This window comes from Cibotium barometz, chromosome 14 (assembly GCF_041138505.1).
Source record: "Cibotium barometz isolate CiBa-2024 chromosome 14, ASM4113850v1, whole genome shotgun sequence".
Classification (NCBI taxonomy): Eukaryota; Viridiplantae; Streptophyta; class Polypodiopsida; order Cyatheales; family Cibotiaceae; genus Cibotium; species Cibotium barometz.
This window is the reverse complement of record NC_141059.1, coordinates 18,065,379-18,088,940: the sequence shown is the minus strand read 5'-3', so window position 1 is coordinate 18,088,940 and position 23,562 is coordinate 18,065,379. Positions and strand designations below refer to the sequence as shown.

The 23,562-nt window shown below is 47.8% G+C and overlaps 1 protein-coding gene across 4 annotated transcripts in view; it reads left to right on the top strand.

The window, feature by feature from the left end:
* The first annotated feature begins 938 nt into the window (after positions 1-938).
* The window catches only part of LOC147631731 (uncharacterized), a 42,036-nt gene continuing 19,412 nt past the window's right edge, over positions 939-23,562 (top strand). Inside the window, exons 1-3 of one of the 4 annotated variants that reach the window (XM_086808258.1) lie at positions 940-1,230; positions 1,525-1,609; positions 1,693-1,996. In XM_086808258.1, coding sequence (XP_086664384.1) covers positions 1,729-1,996 — 268 coding nt within the window. In that variant the 5' untranslated portion in view covers positions 940-1,230; positions 1,525-1,609; positions 1,693-1,728. Of the gene's footprint in view, positions 1,610-1,692; positions 1,997-23,562 lie in introns of all 4 variants that reach the window. The other 3 variants (XM_086808257.1, XM_086808259.1, XM_086808256.1) reach the window with 3 other exon arrangements.

Sequence of the window (23,562 nt, the reverse complement as noted above, 5' to 3'; positions counted from 1 at the left end):
TTCTAGTGGAGCTTGACACTTCAAAATGAAGCTGCTTGTAACTAGGCAAAAATGGAGATCTTCGTGCTTGGTATAGTTCTTAGTTGTATAAAGGATTTTTGGCACAAGGCTTTTCCTGCACCTAAGTCGACTGGACCATGTAAGTTAGTTGCACAATAAATAATTGTGTACAAGGGGCCCATTCCCACGAAGCAAGAGCTCATGTCACTCTGAAGCAATTGGCCAAGTTTTTGGTGCAATCAGGAAATGTGGCCAAGTTGCATTTGATGTGCTCACAGCCTAGTTAACTTGGGTGTGGAAAAATGCTCTAACAAAGCCCTTAATTGTGACGTGGAAAGATACTGTACAAAAAGTTGAACTTTGCATTAAATTTAAAAAAAGGCTTATGCAAATTTCACAAATTTGGGAGATAAGTTGGAGACAAAATGGTATTAACTCTTAAAAAAAAAGGCTAGTTGGTTACATAAAAGTTACAACCAGCTTGCTCTTCCTTGCCTGCCCAACACATGGGCATGCATTGTAGAGGACACTTGTTATGATTGGCTTGCAAAACAACCAAGCTAGGCATATAAAAACTGTGTTATGATAGACTATGCAAAACAAAAAAAGCTAGGCATAGAGACACCTATGTGTGACCACCCTCAAATTGTTGAGTGTGACATGTGCCTTTCATAATCATTTCCCCCTGGTATGTATTGTTTTAGCCAAAATTCATGTTTCCCTCAGGAAACTTGGGGGACTAGAAAGGTTGTGTGGGCCATAGGGATGTTGAAACTTGTCTGAAGATGATAAACCAGCACTAAGCACGATTAGTTTTCTAATCTCAAGTAACAAGAGATGCACAACATTCTAATCTAATTACAGAAAGGGACATCAACTCAATCTTATCTGGTCTCAAAAATCTTTTGTTTTGGGATTTACCAGCACGATTTTATCAAAAGTAGGAGGTTTATAGTGTTGATTAATAATAATTAAGGCTCATGTATCTTTACTAATCCCAATTTATCCAGAACATTAGCCTGCCCAAATGCTCACCATCATCTCCACAGCCTTTTTCTCGAAAACCTGCGCTCGCTACACTAGCCAAGCCTAATGTGTCTGCTTAAACATGCCCATCATCATCATGCTGGTTCTTTTCCGTGAACTGGGGTACACTTCTTTACACCCGTCCTAAGCTTTGGGTCACCAATCCGTATCCACCCATCAACCTGCAGGCCCTGCAGCAAGCAGGTACTTTCTTTTCGAGTTTGGATTTCTGCTCATGTGCTCTCTCTCTCTCTTTCTCTGTCTGTCTCTCTCTTCCGGGCTTCACATTGGAGAGTGATAGATTTGGGCGCTTCTATGGGTGAGTGAGAGATTTGGGCGCCGCCCAACAGTCTGCACGTTCTGGCCTCCCCCCTCCCCCCTCCCATCTAGTGTAACCTCGTAGATGATGTTATATCCTCCTCCCAACCCCTTCCTCTAATGCATTTTGATCTTGCCCAGCTCTTTGGTCCTAATGGGTTTCTTCAGTTTTTTGATGAGCCATCAATTGGCAAAAAAGAGCAAACCCACTTTATCTTAAGCAAGCAGATCTTCTCAACTGCAGAATCAATTAGACCCATTAAAGGTATTTATCATTTTATGTCCACCATATCCATCAGGGCAGGAAAATCAGATTTTCTGCATCCAAGGAGTTGATGGTGTTTGCAGATAAGTTACGGATAGTGGTGTGAAGAAGGTTTCATTATGCAAGCTGAGAAAACCCAAGGGGATCAGGGAACAGCACGGCACGCTTCAAGCCCTACTGCTGCTGCGGCTCCTGCCGTCCAAGGAGTCCCTTGGTGGGGTGGAGTTGGCCATCAACAGGCGACCCTCCAAACTGCCTGCTCCAGCCCTGGCAGATCTTTGTACATGGAGCACCCTGGAGCTGCCGTAGCTGCTATCAGACCATTCGGATTTGTCCATCCTCACTCTATGCAGCAAGCTCAAGCTTTAGCTCCACCTCTACCAGAAGGTCAGGACACGTTTTGGCCCATTTTCTCAATCTAATTGTTTATCAAGCTGGTTGAAAATTGAATAATGTCTCATTCCTAATGTCTTCAGTATATTCTTTTAGCAGTCTAATGTTAGAAAATAGTAAGATGGGTTGTCTACTAGCAGCATTTGTGTGTGTGTGTGTGTGAGAGAGAGAGAGAGAGAGAGAGAGAGAGAGAGAGCGAGCACCCAATGAAATGAATGCGAGGTGAAATAAGCATATGGTGAATCTAGACCGCATCCTGGCTTTATCCTCTAATGAGAGGGTTGTGAGCTTGCTGTTTATTTCATTGCTATGGGGTTACAGAGATGACAGCAAATTTTAGCTTTCAAGCGGCTGTGTGATGAGCCCTCCATGTGTCAAAAGAACATGTTACTGATTCCCATCTGGTTAGATGGGGTCTCATGGACCTTGGATTTGTGAATTCTGCAATATGATCCATAGTTCCCTATACGAGATCCAACTGTTTGGAGATTGTGACAAGGACTTCATGTGGGGGAGGTCTCACGAGACATACTTGGGCGTGCCCCTATGTTTCCCTTTCTACACGTGGCTCTAATGCAGCGTTGGCCAATGTTGTGGAGCGTCTGGCTTTAGTTTACTTGCCCTTTCTTTATCTATCTTTATGTGTGCGCCTATACCTTATGGAGGAATAGTGCCACACATTTCTCCTATGCTTGTTGGAGAGGGCCAAACCCAGTTTTGAAGGGTAAAAACGGTCCCTAATCTCTGGGCATTGAAAGATGGGGTACCCCTCGGTTTCAATCTCATACATTTTTGCATATCCTGCTCACTCACAGTTCATGCATTCTTTAATAACCTCTCTAAGCCATTCCTTAGGCACACTTGCTTTGTGATTTCGTATGAACAACAAAGAGAAATTCTTTTGCCATTGTGAAACCACATCTTAACAACATTCTCAACTTCAATGTTATTTAGACATCTACTTCTTCTCACACTTCTCACAAATTCACACTCTTCATGTCCTCAAATCCCACACCAACATCAATTTCTTCTCTCACACCTCAAAATGATAAGGCAAAAAGAATCACTCCCAATTATGAGCCTTGGCACCAATAAAAACCCATAAAAATTTTGCATTGAAAGCACTCCCATCAAAAGATACAACGTACACGCTCACCCACCCACGTGATCCACTTCTTTTATTTTTATTTTGAAGAAAAAATTAACTAAGCCTCAAAGATTTATTGAGCCTAGTGTGTTGTGTGAATTTTTTAACATAATCCTTGGCAATCCCCATCTCTCCTTGTGTGAGAATCCTGGTTACCATCATGTGTGTAAAGAGGTGTTGACTCCTCTTCCTCTCCTCCATGCAAAGAGAACTATTGCAGCTCATGTGGATGAGGTCGGTCTCCCTGAGAGAGAGAGAGAGAGAGAGAGAGAGAGAGAGAGAGTGATTGCATCAAATCTCCATGAGAGATCCAAAGGGTCTATGAGATAAAAAATGAGTACATATAATCTATGAATAACTGGATGTCAGAAATATGAAAAAAGATGTATCTTCAAAGAAAATGGGCCCAGATGTTTCTCTACATATTCATGTTTTGTAGTGTATACAATAGATTAGGTCAATCAACCTTTCTTCTGTGAATTTGCAATTATGTAATCAAGTTATGTGATTAGCATTTATTTTTTAGCTTAATCAATGTTTAATTATTGTTAATCTTGTTAGAAGTCATCTCCTGTCTATTTGTATACACCAGGGCCTCTGTTGTGGGTGTGCCCGCCCGTATATCATTTTTCCACACTCCCCGTATTTTTCCCTATTTTTCCCATTTTTTTCCTAGTGGCTGGAGGGCTGCCAGCAGCATCCCAATGCTGGCCGACTGGACTTTCCTCAGTCGTGTGCATCTGGGCTGCTGGCCGACCTGTTCTGACTAGGCGTAGGCATCTGTAGCTGGCCGACTGCTATTTTCAGCAGTCGTGGGCATTTTTCACAGTCGTGGGCACCTTCTGGAGCTGGCCGACTGCACACATGGAGATGTATATATTGCCCCTCAGCCCCCACGACTTTCTCATTCAGTTTTTCGGGATCTTGTGTATAGAGAAGAGTTTACACACCTATCTCTCTGTGTTTCTTGTGCTGATTATTTTCTGCAGTCTACTTGCTCTTGTCTACCCAAGTTTGGTTGTCATTTCCGCTGCATATTCTGACATGGTATTAGAGTCCTATGCTCTAGGAGATCTTGGGCGTTTTTCTGAGCAAGAGGGGGAGCAACAGGTTGCTGATCGGTGGACTGTTTCGGGCTGAATGGGAAGAGAAGGTGCAAGAGGAAGGCGGGCTAAGGGGCTGGACAGCCACTTGCATATTTTCAAATTTTCAGATTTTTCCCACCCACCTACCCTTTTAGGTTACTCTCCGAGATGGCAGATTTACTCGAGATGGCTGAGAAGCACGTGAAGATTCCGACTCTCCCCACGTTCCCAGTGGATCGTCAGCTGGACGGGTCCAATTATGGCATCTGGAAGGTCATGATGGAGTCAGTTCTGGAGTCATATGATCTTGCTGATTTTATTATCATAGGGGTGCCACGGCCGGAAGCTGAGGAAGGGGAGTTATTATCGACGAGGAAGGACCGAGAGGCACAGGCACACATGTGGGACCGTGTCAACGCCAGGGTCCGGTCGTTTATATTCCTCAATTGCACACCACAGGTGATCAACCATGTGAAGCACATGACGCTGGCGAGAGGCATATGGGACCACTTGGCTTCTTTGTACAACAGGGTGTCACCCATGAAGCGGATATCCTTGGAAGTGCAGATGCGGGTTATGAACCTTGCAAAGTCTTCGACGATGCGGGAACACATTAACAAGATGCAGGCCCTTCAGCAGGAAGTCCTTCAAGCTGGGAAAGAGATATCATCCGAAGATATGGCCATCACGTTACTTTTCCACTTGCCTGGTCAGTATTCTGCTTTCTATTCCTCGTTGATAACGAGTAGCAGGCTCAGCACCATTACTTGGGAGGAGCTTGTGCCAATGGTCTTGGACCAGGAGGAACGTTTCACGAACCCTCCTCACGGTGGAGGATCGGAGGCCTTAACTGGCCAACGGTCGAAAGGCCGTAATACCAACAAGGGCAAAGGGAAGGCTTCACCGGAGAAGTCTTCTGAGAAGAAGCCTGATCCAGAACGAGAGAAGCTGAAGGCCGAAAGATCGTGTAATGATTGTGGCGAGAAAGGCCACTACTAGAGGAAGTGCCCCAAGCAGACAGGGAAGAGTGCTAATTCCTCAGCCTCAGCTGCGAAGACTCCGGCATTTGTGCACTTGGAGATGGTGGACTCCGATGCTTCATCATCTTCGAGCGAGGAGGCAGTTGGCTTCACTGCAAAGGATACCCGGGAATGGATTCTTGACAGTGGTGCTTCCAGGCACATGACTCCATCCCGTGACTTCTTCCTGGATCTGAAACGGCAGTCAAGTCGTATTTTTATTGGCGATAACTCCACTATTCCGATACATAGTGAGGGCCGGATGGAGATTATTCCCGACGGCAAGGGGGGCAAGCATGCTTCCCGTGTTCTTTATGTCTCTACTCTGGGCTTTCATCTTTTGTCAGTGCATGAGGTATGCAAGACTGGCTTTCGGGTGGAATTTGAGGAGCATTCAGTTGCTCTGAGAGACCGTGAGACAGGCAAAGTTGTTTGGGAAGGCGGTGTGGAGAATGGCATCTACAAGCTCTCTGCACTCTCCTCACTGACAGGCTCTCAAGTCGGAGATTTGTGGCACTTTCGTTTTGGCCACTTAAATGTGGATGCTTTGCGACGCGCCTTCCGGGACCAGATGGTGGTTGGCTTGCCAGATGTTGGTAATAGGCAAGGACGCTGCAGTTCTTGCATACGTGGTAAGCAGCACAGGGAATCCTTTCCGAAGCAGGCTTCCAGGCGGGCTTCGAAACCATTGGAGTTGATTCACACTGACTTGTGTGGACCACAGCAGATACCATCCTTGGGAGGATCTCTCTACTTCATGCTGCTTGTTGATGATTGTACCAGATTCACGTGGGTCTACTTTCTTTCACAGAAGGACCAGGCTTTTGCTCGGTTCAAGGATTGGCATGTGATGGTGGAGAAAGAGTCTGGATTCTAGGTCAAGACTCTCAGGGCTGACAAAGGAGGTGAATTCTCCTCGACTGTATTTTTCCGGTTTTGTGCAGATCATGGCATCAAGAGGGAATTGGCCAATACAGGATCGCCTTCGGAGAATGGAGTTGTTGAACGTAAGAACAGGACTGTGATGGAGATGGCAAGGACCATGCTGGAGCATCGAGATCTTCCTCGTCCACTTTGGGGTGAGGTTGTGGCAACAGCTGTCCATACCATAAACCGCTCTCCGACGACTTCCGTACCCCATATGACTCCATTTGAGGCATATTTTGGCAGGAAACCCGATGTCTCGCACTTCCGTGTCTTTGGGAGTGACGCGTATGTACATATTCCGAAGAAGCAGAGGGGGAAGCTTGACTCCAAGTCTCGCAAGTTGGTATTTGTGGGGTATAACTCTCTTTCCAAGGGATACAGGTTGTATGATCCAGAGAGGAACGAGATTGTTGTCAGCCGGGATGTGGTCTTTGACGAGCATGTTCTAGCATCCACTGTCGAGGAGCCGCCACTTCTTGGAGATCCAGAGGAGTCTGATGATGATTCCCAGCCTACCACTCTAGTTGATCCACCTCAGTCATCACAGGAGGTTGAGCCCGCAGCTGGAGTTGAGCCCCCGCGACCACAGGAGGCTCCACGATCTGTTCGAGTACCTAGGTGGTTGTTAGACACCCTTCGGGAGTCAGGTGTCACGGAGCTACCCTCCGAGTGGACCACAGAGGACGGCCCTCGAAGATCACATCGAGTCCGAGATAAAAGCAACATGGCGGAGCTTCTTAGGTGAACTATGCTCTGATGTCTCGTATCATGCGGGATAAAGAGCCCACTTCCGTAAAGGAAGCCCTTTCACAGGATACTTGGAGGGAAGCCATGCAGGTGGAACTTGATGCCATCGAGAAGAACAACACTTGGGAGTTGGTACCGAGGTCGTCGAAGCGGTCAGTCATTGGTGTCAAATGGGTCTTTAAGACCAAGTACGCGGCTGATGGGTCGGTGGACAAACACAAAGCCAAGCTCGTGGCTAAGGGTTATGCTCAGCGGCCAGGCATCGACTACGAGGATACCTTTGCACCGACAGCGCGGATGACCACGATTCGGACCGTTCTTGCCCTTGCTTCTTCTCAGAGGTGGCCCGTGTACCAGATGGATGTAAAATCTGCGTTCCTTAATGGTGACCTGCAGGAGGAGGTGTACGTTGAGCAGCCTCCAGGCTTTATTGTTCCAAGATCGGAAGGGATGGTTTACAGGTTACGTAAGGCCTTGTATGGTCTTAAGTAGGCTCCGAGGGCTTGGAATCAGAATATTGATTCCTTCTTTATTCGGACTGGATTTCAGAGATCGGTTGCAGATCCGAACCTCTATCTCTTTCGGGAACGCGGCATGGTCACACTTATCATCCTTTATGTGGATGCTCTCATTCTCACCGGCGGTCATGTGGAGCACATTGGAGTGACGAAGGCTGCCTTGTCAAAGGAGTTTGAGATGACCGACTTAGGCTTACTCCACTTCTTCTTGGGATTGGAGATCTGGCAGACCCAGAGGGGGTTTTTCGTCTCTCAGCAGCGGTATGTTCATGAGTTGCTTGAGGCCTTTGGGATGGAGAACTGCAAGCCTATTACTTCGCTGATGGACCCGAACACAAAGTTAACCGTTTTACAGATCCTTGTGAGCCAGTTGATGCCTCGCAGTACCGGAAGTTGGTTGGTTCATTGATCTGGTTGCTGAACACCAGATTGGACTTGAGCTTCTCCGTGGGGCTGTTGAGCTCTTTTATGCAGACGCCATTGAAGACTCATTGGGACGCAGGATTGCGGATCTTGCGGTATCTGCAGAGTACGAAGGATCTGGGACTCTTTTACACAGGAGGGAATGGAGTCAAGCTCCAAGGTTGGAGTGACTCAGATTGGGGAGGAGATCCAGACACGAGGAGGTCTACTTCAGGATACACTTTTACCCTCGGCTCAGGAGCAGTTTCTTGGAGCAGCAAGAAGCAGCCAACTATTGCCCTTTCTTCGACAGAGGCAGAGTATCGGGCTGCTTGTGGTGCTGCTTGTGAGGTTGCATGGCTGCGGAGGCTGCTAGGCGAGATGGGGTTTCCACAGAGGGAGCCCACAGTCATCCAGTGTGATAACCAGAGTTGTATAGCTATTGCTCGGAACCCGGTTTTCCATGCCCGGACCAAGCATATAGAGATACAGTATCACTTTGTACGTGAGAAGATCTTGGCGGGTGACATCTTGCTACTTTATTGTTCGACGGAGGACAATGCGGCGGACCTCTTCACGAAGTCTCTACCTCAGGCTACGCTCAGGCGGCACTCCAGCTCCCTGGGGTTGGTTACACAGCCAGGAGCTGAGAGGGGGTGTTAGAAGTCATCTCCTGTCTATTTGTATACACCAGGGCCTCTGTTGTGGGTGTGCCTGCCCGTATATCATTTTTCCACACTCCTCGTATTTTTTCCCTATTTTTCCCATTTTTTTCCTAGTGGCTAGAGGGCTGCCAGGTGATGCTAGGAGCATCCCAATGCTGGCCGATTGGACTTTCCTCAGTCGTGTGCATCTGGGCTGTTGGCCGACCTGTTTTGACTAGGCGTAGGCATCTGTAGCTGGCCGACTGCTATTTTCAGCAGTCGTGGGCACCTTCTGGAGCTGGCCGACTGCTCACATGGAGATGTATATATTGCCTCTCAGCCCCCACCACTTTCTCATTCAGTTTTTCGGGATCTTGTGTATAGAGAAGAGTTTACACACCTATCTCTCTGTGTTTCTTGTGCTGATTATTTTCTGCAGTCTACTTGCTCTTGTCTACCCAAGTTTGGTTGTCATTTCTGCTGCATATTCTGACAAATCTAGCATGCTTCCACAGCACGTAACAAAGGCCAAACGTGTGTGTGTGTGTGAGAGAGAGAGAGAGAGAGAAATGAAATGAAATGTTATATTAACGTCTTCAAAAGGCCATAATGACCTATGAGACCAAAAAGTTACATCATGGTGGATCTGAAACAATGTCTGGATAAAAAACCAATTTGTTCATTTTATTAGATACATGTAGTGCAAGGTTGAAGGGCAGGGGGAGATTTACATTGTAGACACCAAACCACTGGCATTCCGGTTTAGTTTGGAGGCTAAATATGACATTTTGGACATTATTATGTAGGTCAAAAAGGCAAAACTGACCTGAATATGACTTGCTATCATCATCCCTATAAAAAGGCAAGTCATGGGTCATTTGTAGGCATTTAGAGACAGGTTGCAGATGCAAGACCAAGGGCAAGAGAGCCAAGACCAAGGGCATGTAGCTACAACATCTAGATTAGCCAAGTACACCTCCACATCAGTGTTTATCACTCACACACAGAGGAGGACAATAAGCATTTAGTTTATGCATAACAGTCAAGAATCAGATTTGTGATTTGCAATCATTGTAATTACTCATTCATTCAGTGATACATTAAGAGTAGGTTGGGAGAAGGACTAGAGTCCTTCTCTTCTACTCCTCTCTACTTATCATTGCGCATGTGATTAGCGTTATTCGTTCTTGCTTAGTGTTAATCATCATTAATTAGGTAGCATGTTACATGGGTATCAGAGCATCTAGGTTTATCCTAAGTAGAGTTTTTGCATGCTGAATTAGGGTTTGCGTTTTTATTGTTTCCAAAATTAGGTTTTTCGTGTTTTCCCTCAAATAATCAGCCCCTACATCAGCATTTTCAGCTCTATTTTCAGTTTGCATCAACCTTAGGGTTTTTCATTTTGCATGTAGAAGGCTCTGCATGTGTCAAGGGCTGGCCATACTAGGCTCCAAACCCTGCCTAGAAGGCGGCTGCAATTTAAAGACGTGTCCTTGTGCATCCTATTGAAGGCATGCTCGAGACATCCCCTTCTGCTAAACTTGGAGCTTCGGGGCACATGATGCACCTTTGCTCTACCCCTAGTGAAAACATACCCTCCCTGATGAGTGCATCGTGGCATTCGTCTATTGGAAATTGGAGTGAGCGCACATGATGGATCGAAAATCAACATACCAACCATCACATATACTGTGGAACTCTAGTCACTACAATCTACAACCGCAACTCCCACAAAACCACCTATCACAATTAACAGATCTGAGGATGCTGTAAGCACATCTCCCTCGGTGTTGTCATTTGTAGGTTCTACTCCAAACTCTTTGCCTTTGCCTCATATAGTAGTTCTATTGGACTCGCCGCCATGGGAACTGCTGAAACAATAATCGCATCTTCCTTCGTACTGAATTTGATGAGACACCTGGAGCTCTTCGAATATAGTAGTTCTATTGGACTCGTTGCCATGGGAACCGTTGAAACTGTAATCTCCTGTTCTTTCGTACTGAATTTGGTGAGACACCTGGAGCTCTTCGAATAACTATTGGCTTGGCTTTGGTTCTAGCAACTGTACCTCTATTGGTCCCTTTGAGACAGCGTCCTCCAGAAACTCCTCCGGTCTCGGAAGCTCTTCCATATAGGAGAGGATGCCCTTAGGTGAGAGTCGACATGTGGTGACTCCACTTTGGTCCTTGCCGATAAAGCTGCCAACTTGCTTGTGAACTTATTCATGATGTTAATGTTCCATTGCATGAGTTAGAAGTATTATCACATAAACCTCTCCATTTTTGGTGTCACCTTGGAGGCTTTGTGTCTCCATAACTTCCTACTGGCTTTCTTCTTGATGTGATTTTTCTCCCGACATGGTGGAGGCTTGGGTGGTTTTTCCGGACCATAGTTTTATCATCCACTGAATGCTCTCACTTCTTTATGTAGTTGAGTTGGGTCACCAACTTGATGCTCTGATACCAATGTTACATGCACTGAGGTTGATCATGGTAAAGCACAACAAGCCTTCTTTAAACTTTTACTTTGGTGAGATCTTTAGCATCCATTCACTAAGTAGAGAGAGAGAGAGAGAATAGAAGAGAGTAGATGACACAGTATTGGGTCCCGATTACCTAGTGAACCCCCTCCCCCTCCCCCGCTCCCAAGCATGAATACTTGCTTATATTACTTCTTTGGAGAACTGCTGTACAATGCTTTAGAACAAGATCTAAGACTGCTTGACACAAGGACGATGAAGACCGTACGTTGGCTGAGAATCCACCAATCCAAGGGCACTGTAGAAGACTCTTCTGGGCTACTTATGCAAGTCTAGGATAGCTGTAGGACTTCACATATGCTGGCTGAATGTTGAAGAGAACTTCAAGGTTTTGCTTGGAGAGGTAGCATTTTCCTACCTTGCGGGCTTCCATAACCTGAACCATCCCGGCTTTCCTACGTTCCACCTGTAGGGGGGTGAGGTCATCTCCAAGGTATATTTTGGTGGTTCAGAGGGTAGCCCTCTTCTTCAAGAATGCCAAACAGGACAGCAACATTTGTGCAGAAGTAATACCTTTTTCAGGAATATTTGTTGTATGCCATGACCCCATTGTGAGCCCTCAGTCCACGGATAGTCAAGCGCGAGCTACGTAGGTCAGTCTCTGAGCCATAGAGGTCAGTCTCTGGAGTCAGCAGTCCTCTTAACCCACTTGGAGAACCCCATCGGAAAAAGTGCATCTAGCAGTCAGCCATAGCTTAGGTTTGCATTAGAAGCATCAACAAGTGCATTGCATGCCTATGGGCCAGCCAAAGGGCCAGCCCATGAGCCTGTCCAAGGACTGTTCATAGCTCTGGACAGCATCTACTGCAGCAGTAGGGAACACCATGCTCTAGTCGACTAGCATTAGGCAGCATCTAATGGTTAAAGGCAACAGTCGACTAATAGAATACAGGCGGCCCGCAGCATTGAAAGTGGAGCCAATAACATGTATTGTTAGCACTAGCATTAAATGCTATTTTATAACATTTTTTGTCCAAGAAATGTTGGCTTCTACTGGTCAACCAGCAACCCAGTATCATATAAAAGCATGTGCCTAGTAGATTCAAGCATAAATCATTCATCAGAAGACAAGACATCAAGCAATTTTCAGTCATCAAATTCAGCATTCAGATGTCTGTTTATCGTGATGACCGAGTGATCATCACGGATAAACGCCCCACATGACGGTGTGGGGTCTATGAGACCATAGATGCATTGAGGATGGGAGTATGGAATTGCAATGGAACTCTATGGTCAGACATGAGGCTTCACAGAGACTTACATAGATAGGGATATTATCTTCTACACAGAAGCATCAAAGCCCTAAGAGAGGGCTACCCAAAGTGGAGGGTTACACATGGGAGTCAGCTTTTAGCCTCATTTGAGTGGCATGCTCACAATGGTTAGACACGATGAGGAGGCTCGCTTTATGTGCATTGTGGATGCGATCAGCCAGGCGTGGCTTGAGAGTGATGCATATTGCAGTATGCTACTTCCCACCAGAGAAATCAGAATATGCATGCAGGTTGACAGAGAAAGGGGAGACTCCATATGCACCATTATTTGCAGACATTGCAAAGTTCTCCCAACAAGGAGAGGTCCTCCTATTAGGGGACTTTAATGCACGGACAAAAGGGGAACAAGTGCAGACATATGACTTCCAGGAAGATGCCATTATGTTGTTAGAAATTGACTTGGCTGAGATGGGCCTCTAGAGGGCCAACTAGGATATGGGGAATGCAACACCATATGGTAGACACTTCTTGGAGATGGGCCAATGCATGAGCTGGTTATATATAATGGGCTGTCCAGATGGCCGCAATCGGACAACCTTACATTTTTTCCTCATGGGGAGGCACTAGTACGGTGGATTACCTCATGGGGTCTCCCGCTCTTATACCACACATCCCAGACTTCACCATCCCTCCTCCCCCAATACTAGCTGACCACGCATTACTTTCTTTCACGATCTCATGCCCCACCTTACCATCCCCACCCACACTCCCTGCCACCACCTTCACCCGTATTCATTTCCATCATGATCCTGACCACATCTATGAGGACCACTTCTCCTGCCACATTTCAGCTCTCGACTTATCCCTCCCTAACTCCACCATTACATCCCAGCTTTCCTCCATCATCCATGACTCCACCCACGCCAGCTTCCCCTACACCACATGCTCCACACCAAGTTTGCCAGTGGGATCCCAACCCCAGAATGGATGGTATGATGGAAGAGTGCAAAACCACCAGGCTTCGCCTCTTATGCGAGAGGGAACATGGGCTGATTTCAGCACATAAGATGCAACACATCTTCCATACATTCACTCGCTGAAAGAAACAGGCATTTCTTGCCAGATGAGAACAAGAGTTATACTGGCTCTTTTTGAGCGAGGACAACTTAGAAGCTTAGTGCATTCTTGAATAAGAAAGAGCACATACACCTATCACAGATCCTAGCCTTTGGGAAGTCTATGCACGATAGTTGTATGATGTGCCAAACCTGTCAAAATACGCAGCAGAGATGATAACAAAATCCGAGATCACAAGAGCAAGTAGAGTGCAGAAAATAGACAGCACAAGAGAAGGAGAGAGATAGGAGTGTAACTCTTCTCTATACACAAGATCCCGCAATGAAAACAAGATACAATAGGTGGGGGGGCCATGGGGCCATTTTATATGGCCCCATGAGTGCAGTCGGCCAGTAGATGGACAGCCGACGGATAGGAAATGCCCACAACCAAAAAATACAGCAGTCGGCCAGCATATCATAGTGGCCCTCACACGTGTGCAGTCGGCCAGTAGTAGAGAGTTACTGGGACTGCCTGTGACCAGTCGGCCAGCATCTGGTACAACCGACAGGTCCTACACTGCCTCCCACACCTTGGAAAAATAGGGAAAAATGGGGAAAAAATACGGGGAGTGAGGAAAAATGATAAAACACCTACAAAGGGCAGGCACACCCACAACAGAGGCCCTGGTGTCTGATAAAGACAGGAGATGACTTCTAACACCCCCTCTCAGCTCCTGGCTGTGAAATCAACCCTAGGGAGCTGGAGTGCCGCCTGAGCGTAGCCTGAGGTAGAGACTTCGTGAAGAGGTCCGCCGCATTGTCCTCCGTCGAACAATAAAGTAGCAAGATGTCACCAGCCAAAATCTTCTCACGTACAAAGTGATACTGTATCTCTATGTGCTTGGTCCAGGCATGGAAGACCGGGTTCCGAGCAATAGCTATACAACTTTGGTTATCACACTGGATGACTGTGGGCTCCTTCTGTGGAAACCCAATCTCGCCTAGCAGCCTCCGTAGCCACACAACGTGGCAAGCAGCACCACAAGCAGCCCGGTACTTTGCCTCTGTCGAAGATAGGACAATAGTTGGCTGCCTCTTATTGCTCCAAGAAACTGCTCCTGAGCCGAGGGTAAAACTGTAATCTGAAGTGGATCTCCTCGTGTCTTGATCTCCTCCCCAATCTGAGTCACTCCAACCTTGGAGTCTGACTCCATCTCCTCTTGTGTAAAAGAGTCCTAGATCCTTCGTACTGTGCAGATTCCGCAAGATCCGCAATCCTGCGTCCTAATGAGACTTCAATGGCGTCTGCATAAAAGATCTCAACAGCCCCACGGAGAAGCTCAAGTCCAATCTGGTGTTCAGCAAACAGATCAATGAACCAACCAACTTCCGATACTGCGAGGCATCAATTGGCTCACAAGGATCATTAATAGTTAACTTTGTGTTCGGGTCCATCGGTGAAGTAATAGGCTTGCAGTTCTCCATCCCAAAGGCCTCAAGCAACTCATGAACATATTGTTGCTGAGAGACAAAAAACCCCCTCTGGGTCTGCCAGATCTCCAATCCCAAAAAGAAGTGGAGTAAGCCTAGGTCGGTCATCTCAAACTCCTTTGACAAGGCAGCCTTCGTCACACCAATGTGCTCCACATGACCGTCAGTGAGAATGAGATCATTCACATAAAGGATGATAATCGTAACCATGCTACGTTCTCGAAAAAGAGATACAGGTTGGGATCTGCAACCGATCTCTGAAAAGCAGTCCGAACAAAGAAGGAATCAATCTTCTGATTCCAAGCCTTGGGAGCCTGCTTAAGACCATACAAGGCCTTACGAAACCTGTAAACCATCCCTTCTGATCCTGGAACAACAAAGCCCGGAGGCTGCTCAACATACATCTCCTCTTGCAGGTCACCATTAAGGAACGCAGATTTTACATCCATTGGATACACTGGCCACCTTTGAGAAGAAGCAAGGGCAAGAATGGTCCGAATCGTGGTCATCCGTGCTGTCGGTGCAAAGGTATCCTCGTAGTCGATGCTTGGCCGCTGAGCATAACCTTTAGCCACAAGTCTGGCTTTGTGTTTGTCCACCAACCCATCTGATGCATATTTGGTCTTAAAGACCCATCTGACGCATATTTGGTCTTAAAGACTGACCGTTTTGACAGCCTCGGTACCAACTCCCATGTTTTGTTCTTCTCGATGGCATCAAGCTCCACCTGCATGGCTTTCCTCCAAGTATCCTGTGAAAGGGCTTCCTTAACGGAAGTGGGCTCCTTGTCCCGCATAATACGAGACATCAAAGCATAGTTTACCTGAAGAAGCTCCGTTGTATTGCTTTTTTCGCGGACTGTATGCGATCTTCGAGGGCCGTCCTCTGTGGTCCACTCGGAGGGTAACTCCGTGACACCTGACTCCCAAAGGGTGTCCAACAACCACTTGGGTACTCGAAAAGATCGTGAAGCCTCCTGCTGTTGCGGAGGCTCTACTCCAGCTGCGGGCTCAACCTCCTGTAGTACTGACTGAGATAGATTAGCTGGAACAATGGTCTGGGAATCATCATCAGACTCTTCTGGATGTCCAAGAAGTGGCGGCTCCTTGACAGTGGATATTGGAACATACTCATCAAAAACCACATCCCGGCTGACAACAATCTCATTCCTAAATGGATCATACAATCTGTATCCCTTGGAAAGAGAATTATACCCCACAAATATAAGCTTGCGGGATTTGGAGTCAAGCTTCCCCCTCTACTTCTTCGGAATATGTACATACATCATGTAATATGCGGAAGCTTTGGAGAAGGATCGGTACTTCAAAACTCAGAAATCAGCACTCTTTTCGCGACGGAATTAACGCACAAACTGAAAGGAGATGTGCAGAAAATAGAGAGAGAAGGGAGAGACGGAGAGGACACAGTGTGGGGTCCCAATTACCCTCTGTAGGGCCCCCACCACGGATGGTGTATTTGCTTTATTAGAATGATGTAAATGTGAAAACAAATACAGAAAACTTGACCTTTTCTTGGCTGGAAAATCCTACCCTTGACCTTCAGAAGTCCACCCCTTTGCTTGGCAATCTCCTTGGCTTGACTGGCCCTTGATTGGCTTGAGCACTCGGTGAAAACTGAGATGAATGATGGGATTATGGCCTCCACTATTTATACTCCTCCTGAGGAGCAGTCGGCCAGCTGAAAAAACAAGCTATGTCCCACAACTGGTGAAATTCAGCAATAAATGCTGAATTAAATCCCAAAAAATACTACCTTTTTTCCCTAACAGGCTGAAAGTGATGCGCCTGCTTCTGATTGGCTGGACACCACTTTTGTCCACAATCCCAAGGCTGGGCAGCCTGTATGGGCTGTCCCATACATGCCCTACAGCCATATAAAGGCTGTAATCTCCTGGAGATTGCCTTATCTGTGCCCTAGGGCTGTCCTACAGTCCCTCCATGGGTGGTGGGTTCAGCCTGGGCCTTCCTGGCCCTCATGGGGTTGGTTCTACACCATTCCCATGCCCACACTCAGATCCGGGGTAGTCCTATGGGCTGGCCCCTTGTCCTAAACATAATCTACTCAGTGATCTGGCATCCGGTACCATACCAGATACACAGAACCACTGACATCATTCTAGAGGGAGACTCACAGCGCGGACTGGCATTGTTTCATGTGCAGGACACTGCACACCTGACCTTGGACTCATGTGCAGGACAATGCACACCTGACCTCGGACGACTGAGATGGATCCCTGGCTGACTCGTCCCAGACTGGGCTCACATGGGACCAGTTCACCATCCCAGGTCCTGCACCTTCAGTACAGAAATGTCTACGTGGCATCCAAGTGCGGGATGCACGTTGTGCGCCTTTCCTGACTGCTCGCTTAGCCTGCAAGTGGCTTATGAGCGGAAAGTTTGGAATACCTGGCTCACACTTACTGGTCACCGGGGTGTTTGACACATTCCGATCGATCTGGAACGTGTGCTTGTCCCACTTGACATCAGGAAGAAACTTGTGAAACCACTGGATACCCAAAATTATGTCTGCTCCTACAAGAGGGGCAACCATAAAGTCACGCACAAACTCGATGCCCTGAATCACTAACTTAGCACCTAGAGCTTCATACTTTTGACGCTCGTTGTCATACCTGTGCTAAAACCCTCAACCTGTTTGTCCATCGGAGTCAGCTCGAAACGGGCACGCCTAGCGGCCTGTTTCATGACCACATCCTCCGTGCTGCCGCTGTCAAACAAGACGACGACTCTCTAGCCACCTATGTAGCCAAAGGATTTGAGCAATTCGTTGCGCTCATACTCCTGGTCATGGGCGCCCTTCTGCTTATCTTCGAGCTCCTGGCTAATAATTTCTCCAACTGAAGCATCGGGGGTTGAAGAACTAGGGGTAGCCGCTGCGGTCTGTGTGGGAGCTGTGCTCACCACGGAAGCTGTGGAGGCGGCGGCGGCCTTTGGAGGCTTCTTCGGACAATCCCGAGAAGTATGTCCTTTTGTGTGACAAAAGAAACATCTACCCTCCTCCTTGTACTGAGAAAGCTCCTCAGCACTCAACTTGCCACCTGTCTTGCCTACCTCCGCTTTCTGGTCTGGAGTAAGCTTAGACGCATTGTTCGAGTTCTTGGAGCCAGAGGTTCCCGGGCTCTATCCTGGGGAAGACCCCGTCTGGTTCTGGCTTTTGTCCCCCGAGGTGTTAGCCTTGGGAGAAGCCGGCTGGGAAGTCTTGGGCTTGCCACCATTGTGTTTCATTTCTGCACTCTGCGCAAGCGAGAGTGCGTCCTCAAAGGTGACTGGCCTAAACATACGCACCTCCCATTGGATTTGCGTGTCCAGGCCATACAAAAACTGCCCTTTCTTGTCCGAATCAGATAAGCCTAATTGCAGACACAAGGTCGAAATTTTATTGGCAAACTGAAGGACTGGTTGCGCGTTCTGACGCGCTCCCCTGAACTCGTCTTCGAGTCGCTCAAGGTAGTGGGGCGCTAGAAACCGCTGCTTAAGGTCGCGGACGAACTCGTCCCACACATAAGCTGCCATACCTGCTCTGGTGTGGGCATGAGTCCACTGAGTCCACCAAGGAATGGCCTCACCTTCCAAGTACCAACTAGCTAAGATCACTTTGTCAGTATCTGTTTTCCTAACTGTGGCAAAGTAAGCTTCAAATTGATGTAACCATGAATAAAGAGTTGTGGGATCGAGTTTACCATTATACTTACTGAAATTCATTTTCTCGGGAAAATGATTCGAGGGCACCGCCGGTGTCAATCTGGCGTCCAAAGCTCTGAGGTAACGCTCGTGTTCCACGCGTCGCATGGCGTCGTCTTCTCGTTGTCGAATCTCCAATGCACGCATCTACAACTCAAGCAAGGAGCTTGGCTGCGGCTGTGACTCTGCGAGAGGGTCCCTGTGAGTGACGAGGATCTGGTATCTGGGATACGGAAGGAGAGGGAGGAGATGGAAAACGCGACGCTGGAGAGCGAGAACGCTCCTCCAGAGCCAAGATCCGCGCCTTCTGCTCATCCAACTTGGCTGTCTGGTCTGCGATTGCTCGCATCATCTGCTGGAACATGTCTGTGACACTCAAGCGTGGTGCCCTAGCTGGGCTACCTGGTGCACTCTGGTCCCATGGTTCTGGTTCTCTCTCGTCGCCAAAGCTCGCCATAGCAGGAAAATGCAATTCCTTTCCGGAACGCAATCTGACCATCCACTATCTGTGTGGGAGACTTCCGGCGGCTTCCGGAGGCTAAAAATCAACCGTCCTTCGAGGGACAGGAGTCACTCCGAAAGGGGTAGTCCACCGGTGTCTAAAAACCAACCACACCAGCGAAAAACTTTTCTGGTTTTCTTTGCTGAATCTTTGTCCTTGAAGTAGGCTCTGATACCACTGTAATATGCGGAAGCTTCGGAGAAGGATCGGTACTTCAAAACTCAGAAATCAGCACTCTTTTCGCGACGGAATTAATGCACAAACTGAAAGGAGATGTGCAGAAAATAGAGAGAGAAGGGAGAGATGGAGAGGACACAGTATTGGGTCCCAATTACCCTCTGTAGGGCCCCCACCACGGATGGTGTATTTGCTTTATTAGAATGATGTAAATGTGAAAACAAATACAGAAAACTTGACCTTTTCTTGGCTGGAAAATCCTGCCCTTGACCTTCAGAAGTCCACCCCTTTGCTTGGCAATCTCCTTGGCTTGACTGGCCCTTGATTGGCTTGAGCACTCGGTGAAAACTGAGATGAATGATGGGATTATGGCCTCCACTATTTATACTCCTCCTGAGGAGCAGTCGGCCAGCTGAAAAAACAAGCTATGTCCCACGACTGGTGAAATTCAGCAATAAATGCTGTATTAAATCCCAAAAAATACTACCTTTTTTCCCTAACAGGCTGAAAGTGATGCGCCTGCTTCTGATTGGCTGGACACCACTTTTGTCCACAATCCCAAGGCTGGGCAGCCTGTATGGGCTGCCCCATACATGCCCTACAGCCATATAAAGGCTGTAATCTCCTGGAGATTGCCTTATCTGTGCCCTAGGGCTGTCCTACAACCCCTCCATGGCTGGTGGGTTCAGCGTGGGCCTTCCTGGCCCTCATGGGGTTGGTTCTACACCATTCCCATGCCCACACTCAGATCCGGGGTAGTCCTATGGGCTGGCCCCTTGTCCTAAACATAATCTACTCAGTGATCTGGCATCCGGTACCATACCAGTTACACAGAACCATTGACATCATTCTAGAGGGAGACTCACAGCGCGGATTGGCACTGTTTCATGTGCAGGACAGTGCACACCTGACCTTGGACTCATGTGCAGGACAATGCACACCTGACCTCGGACGACTGAGATGGATCCCTGGCTGACTCGTCCCCGACTGGGCTCACATGGGACCAGTTCACCATCCCATGCACCTTCAGTACAGAAATGTCTACGTGGCATCCAAGTGCGGGATGCACGTGACACATCACTCCCAAAAACACGGAAGTGCGAGACATCAGGTTTCCTGCCAACGTATGCCTCAAACGGAGTCATATGAGGTACTGAAGTCGTTGGAGACCGGTTGAGGGTATGGACAGCCGTTGCCACAACCTCTCCCCAAAGTGGACGAGGAAGATCACGATGCTCCAGCATGGTCCTCGCCATCTTCACCACAGTCCTGTTTTTGCGTTCTACAACTTCATTCTTTGAAGGCGATCCTGTATTGGCCAGTTCCCTCTTGATGCCATGATCTGCACAAAATCTGAGAAATACATTCGAGGAGAATTCACCCTCTTTGTCAGCCCTGAGAGTCTTTACCTGCAATTCAGACTCTTTTTCCACCATCACGTGCCAATCCTTGAACCGTGCAAAAGCTTGGTCCTTCTGTGAAAGAAAGTAGACCCATGTGAATCTGGTACAGTCATCAACAAGCAGCATAAAATAGAGAGATCCTCCCACTGATGGTGTCTGCTGAGGTCCACACAAGTCAGTGTGAATCAACTCCAATGGTTTTGAAGCTCGCGTGGAAGCCAGCTTAGGAAAGGATTCCCTGTGCTGCTTACCACGTATGCAAGAATTGCAACGTCCTTGCCTGCTGCCAACATCTGGCTAGCCAACCACCATCTGGTCTCGGAAATCTTGCCGCAGTGCATCCACATTTAACTCAAGAGGCTTATGCCTTCCATGCAATGCATTAGAATCCCGTGAAGCATTTGATTGGCCCCTCGAATTCGGCACTTCCAATGGGTTGCCCTGGCTGTCCATTGAATTAAGTGTGCGTGCTTGCTTCTGATCTCAAAACTCCGTGTCTCCTCTTGAGAAAGAGAGACGACCGGGCTCTGATACCAGTGTGACCGCTCCCTACAGGAGGCCTACAGATCGGAAGACAATATACGCATATTTAGAACACTTAGTTTAACTGTTATTAAACAATGGAAACAACATCAGCAACACAAATACTGAAAATACAAATGACACCAGCATTGGGGCCGGAAAGGGCCGCCCCCCCCTCAATACTTTTTGTATTTCTTGGAGTATTTATATTTGTACAAGTGTCACGGGCTTGACAGGCCAGATTTCTCCACAAGGGAATGAAAACAACCAAATAAAACTGGTTCAAGTCGATGAAGAGGTGTTGGTCGGAGTAGCCCCAAATCACAGGCTCATTTCCACCTTCACTGGGTGGACAACTGCCTTTCACTGGTCTTCCGAGACCGTGCACTAACAGGCACGCCGGTACTAACACAGGCCAAGGGATACACCGCGGATGGAACTGTCAGAATATGCAGCGGAAATGATATCCAAACTTGGGTAGACAAGAGCAAGTAGACTGCAGAAAATAATCAGCACAAGAAACACAGAGAGATGTGTGTAAACTCTTCTCTATACACAAGATCCCGAAGATACTGAATGAGAAAGTGGAGGAGGATGGGGGGCAATATATACAAGCCCATGAGGGCAGTCGGCCAGCTCTAGAAGAGGCCCACGACTGAATAAATGTCCACGACTGCTGATATTAGCAGTCGGCCAGCATCAGATGTCCCACGCCTGGACAGAACAAGTCGGCCAGCACTCCTATAGCCCACGACTGATACAGATGCAGTCGGCCAGCTTCAGAGTGCTCCTGGCATCAACTGGCAGCCCTCCAGCCACTAGGAAAAAATGGGAAAAATAGGGAAAAATACGGCGAGTGTGGAAAAATGATATACGGGCGGGCACACCCACAACAGAGGCCCTGGTGTATACAAATAGACAGGAGATGACTTCTAACACCCCCTCTCAGCTCCTGGCTGTGTAACCAACCCCAGGGAGCTGGAGTGCCGCCTGAGCGTAGCCTGAGGTAGAGACTTCGTGAAGAGGTCCGCCGCATTGTCCTCCGTCGAACAATAAAGTAGCAAGATGTCACCCGCCAAGATCTTCTCACGAACAAAGTGATACTGTATCTCTATATGCTTGGTCCGAGCATGGAAAACCGGGTTCCGAGCAATAGCTATACAACTCTGGTTATCACACTGGATGACTGTGGGCTCCCTCTGTGGAAACCCCATCTCGCCTAGCAGCCTCCGCAGCCATACAACCTCACAAGCAGCCCGATACTCTGCCTCTGTCGAAGAAAGGGCAATAGTTGGCTGCTTCTTGCTGCTCCAAGAAACCGCTCCTGAGCCGAGGGTAAAAGTGTATCCTGAAGTAGATCTCCTCGTGTCTGGATCTCCTCCCCAATCTGAGTCACTCCAACCTTGGAGCTTGACTCCATTCCCTCCTGTGTAAAAGAGTCCCAGATCCTTCGTACTCTGCAGATACCGCAAGATCCACAATCCTGCGTCCCAATGAGGCTTCAATGGGGTCTGCATAAAAGAGCTCAACAGCCCCACGGAGAAGCTCAAGTCCAATCTGGTGTTCAGCAACCAGATCAATGAACCAACCAACTTCCGGTATTGCGAGGCATCAACTGGCTCACAAGGATCTGTAACGGTTAACTTTGTGTTCGGGTCCATCAGCGAAGTAATAGGCTTGCAGTTCTCCATCCCAAAGGCCTCAAGCAACTCATGAACATACCGCTGCTGAGAGACGAAAAACCCCCTCTGGGACTGCCAGATCTCCAATCCCAAGAAGAAGTGGAGTAAGCCTAAGTCGGTCATCTCAAACTCCTTTGACAAGGCAGCCTTCGTCACTCCAATGTGCTCCACATGACCGCCGGTGAGAATGAGATCATCCACATAAAGGATGATGAGTGTGACCATGCCGCGTTCCCGAAAGAGATACAGGTTCGGATCTGCAACCGATCTTTGGAATCCAGTCCGAATAAAGAAGGAATCAATCTTCTGATTCCAAGCCCTCGGAGCCTGCTTAAGACCATACAAGGCCTTACGTAACCTGTAAACCATCCCTTCCGATCCTGGAACAATAAAACCTGGAGGCTGCTCAACGTACACCTCCTCCTGCAGTGTTGGGGTAAAGGCGTTATGCCCACCCTTATAGTGTGTACAAGCCCATAAGTTATAGTACATAGTACACTTAGTACTTTTAATGTACTAAGTGCACTATGTGTACTAGTGCAATATACATGTGTGATAGGGGAGTCACACACTCATGCTTTTCATGAGTTGACTTATCCCCACAACTCTCTCTCTCTCTCTCTCCCTTGCTTCTCTGTGTATGTCTCCCATGAATGAACTCTAACCCTAATTCTGGTTTTCTCCCCATCAACTGGTATCAGAGCAGGTTATTTTTTCTAGGGTTTTGTCGCTGCAGAGAACAGGCGTGTGCTGCTTCAGAATTT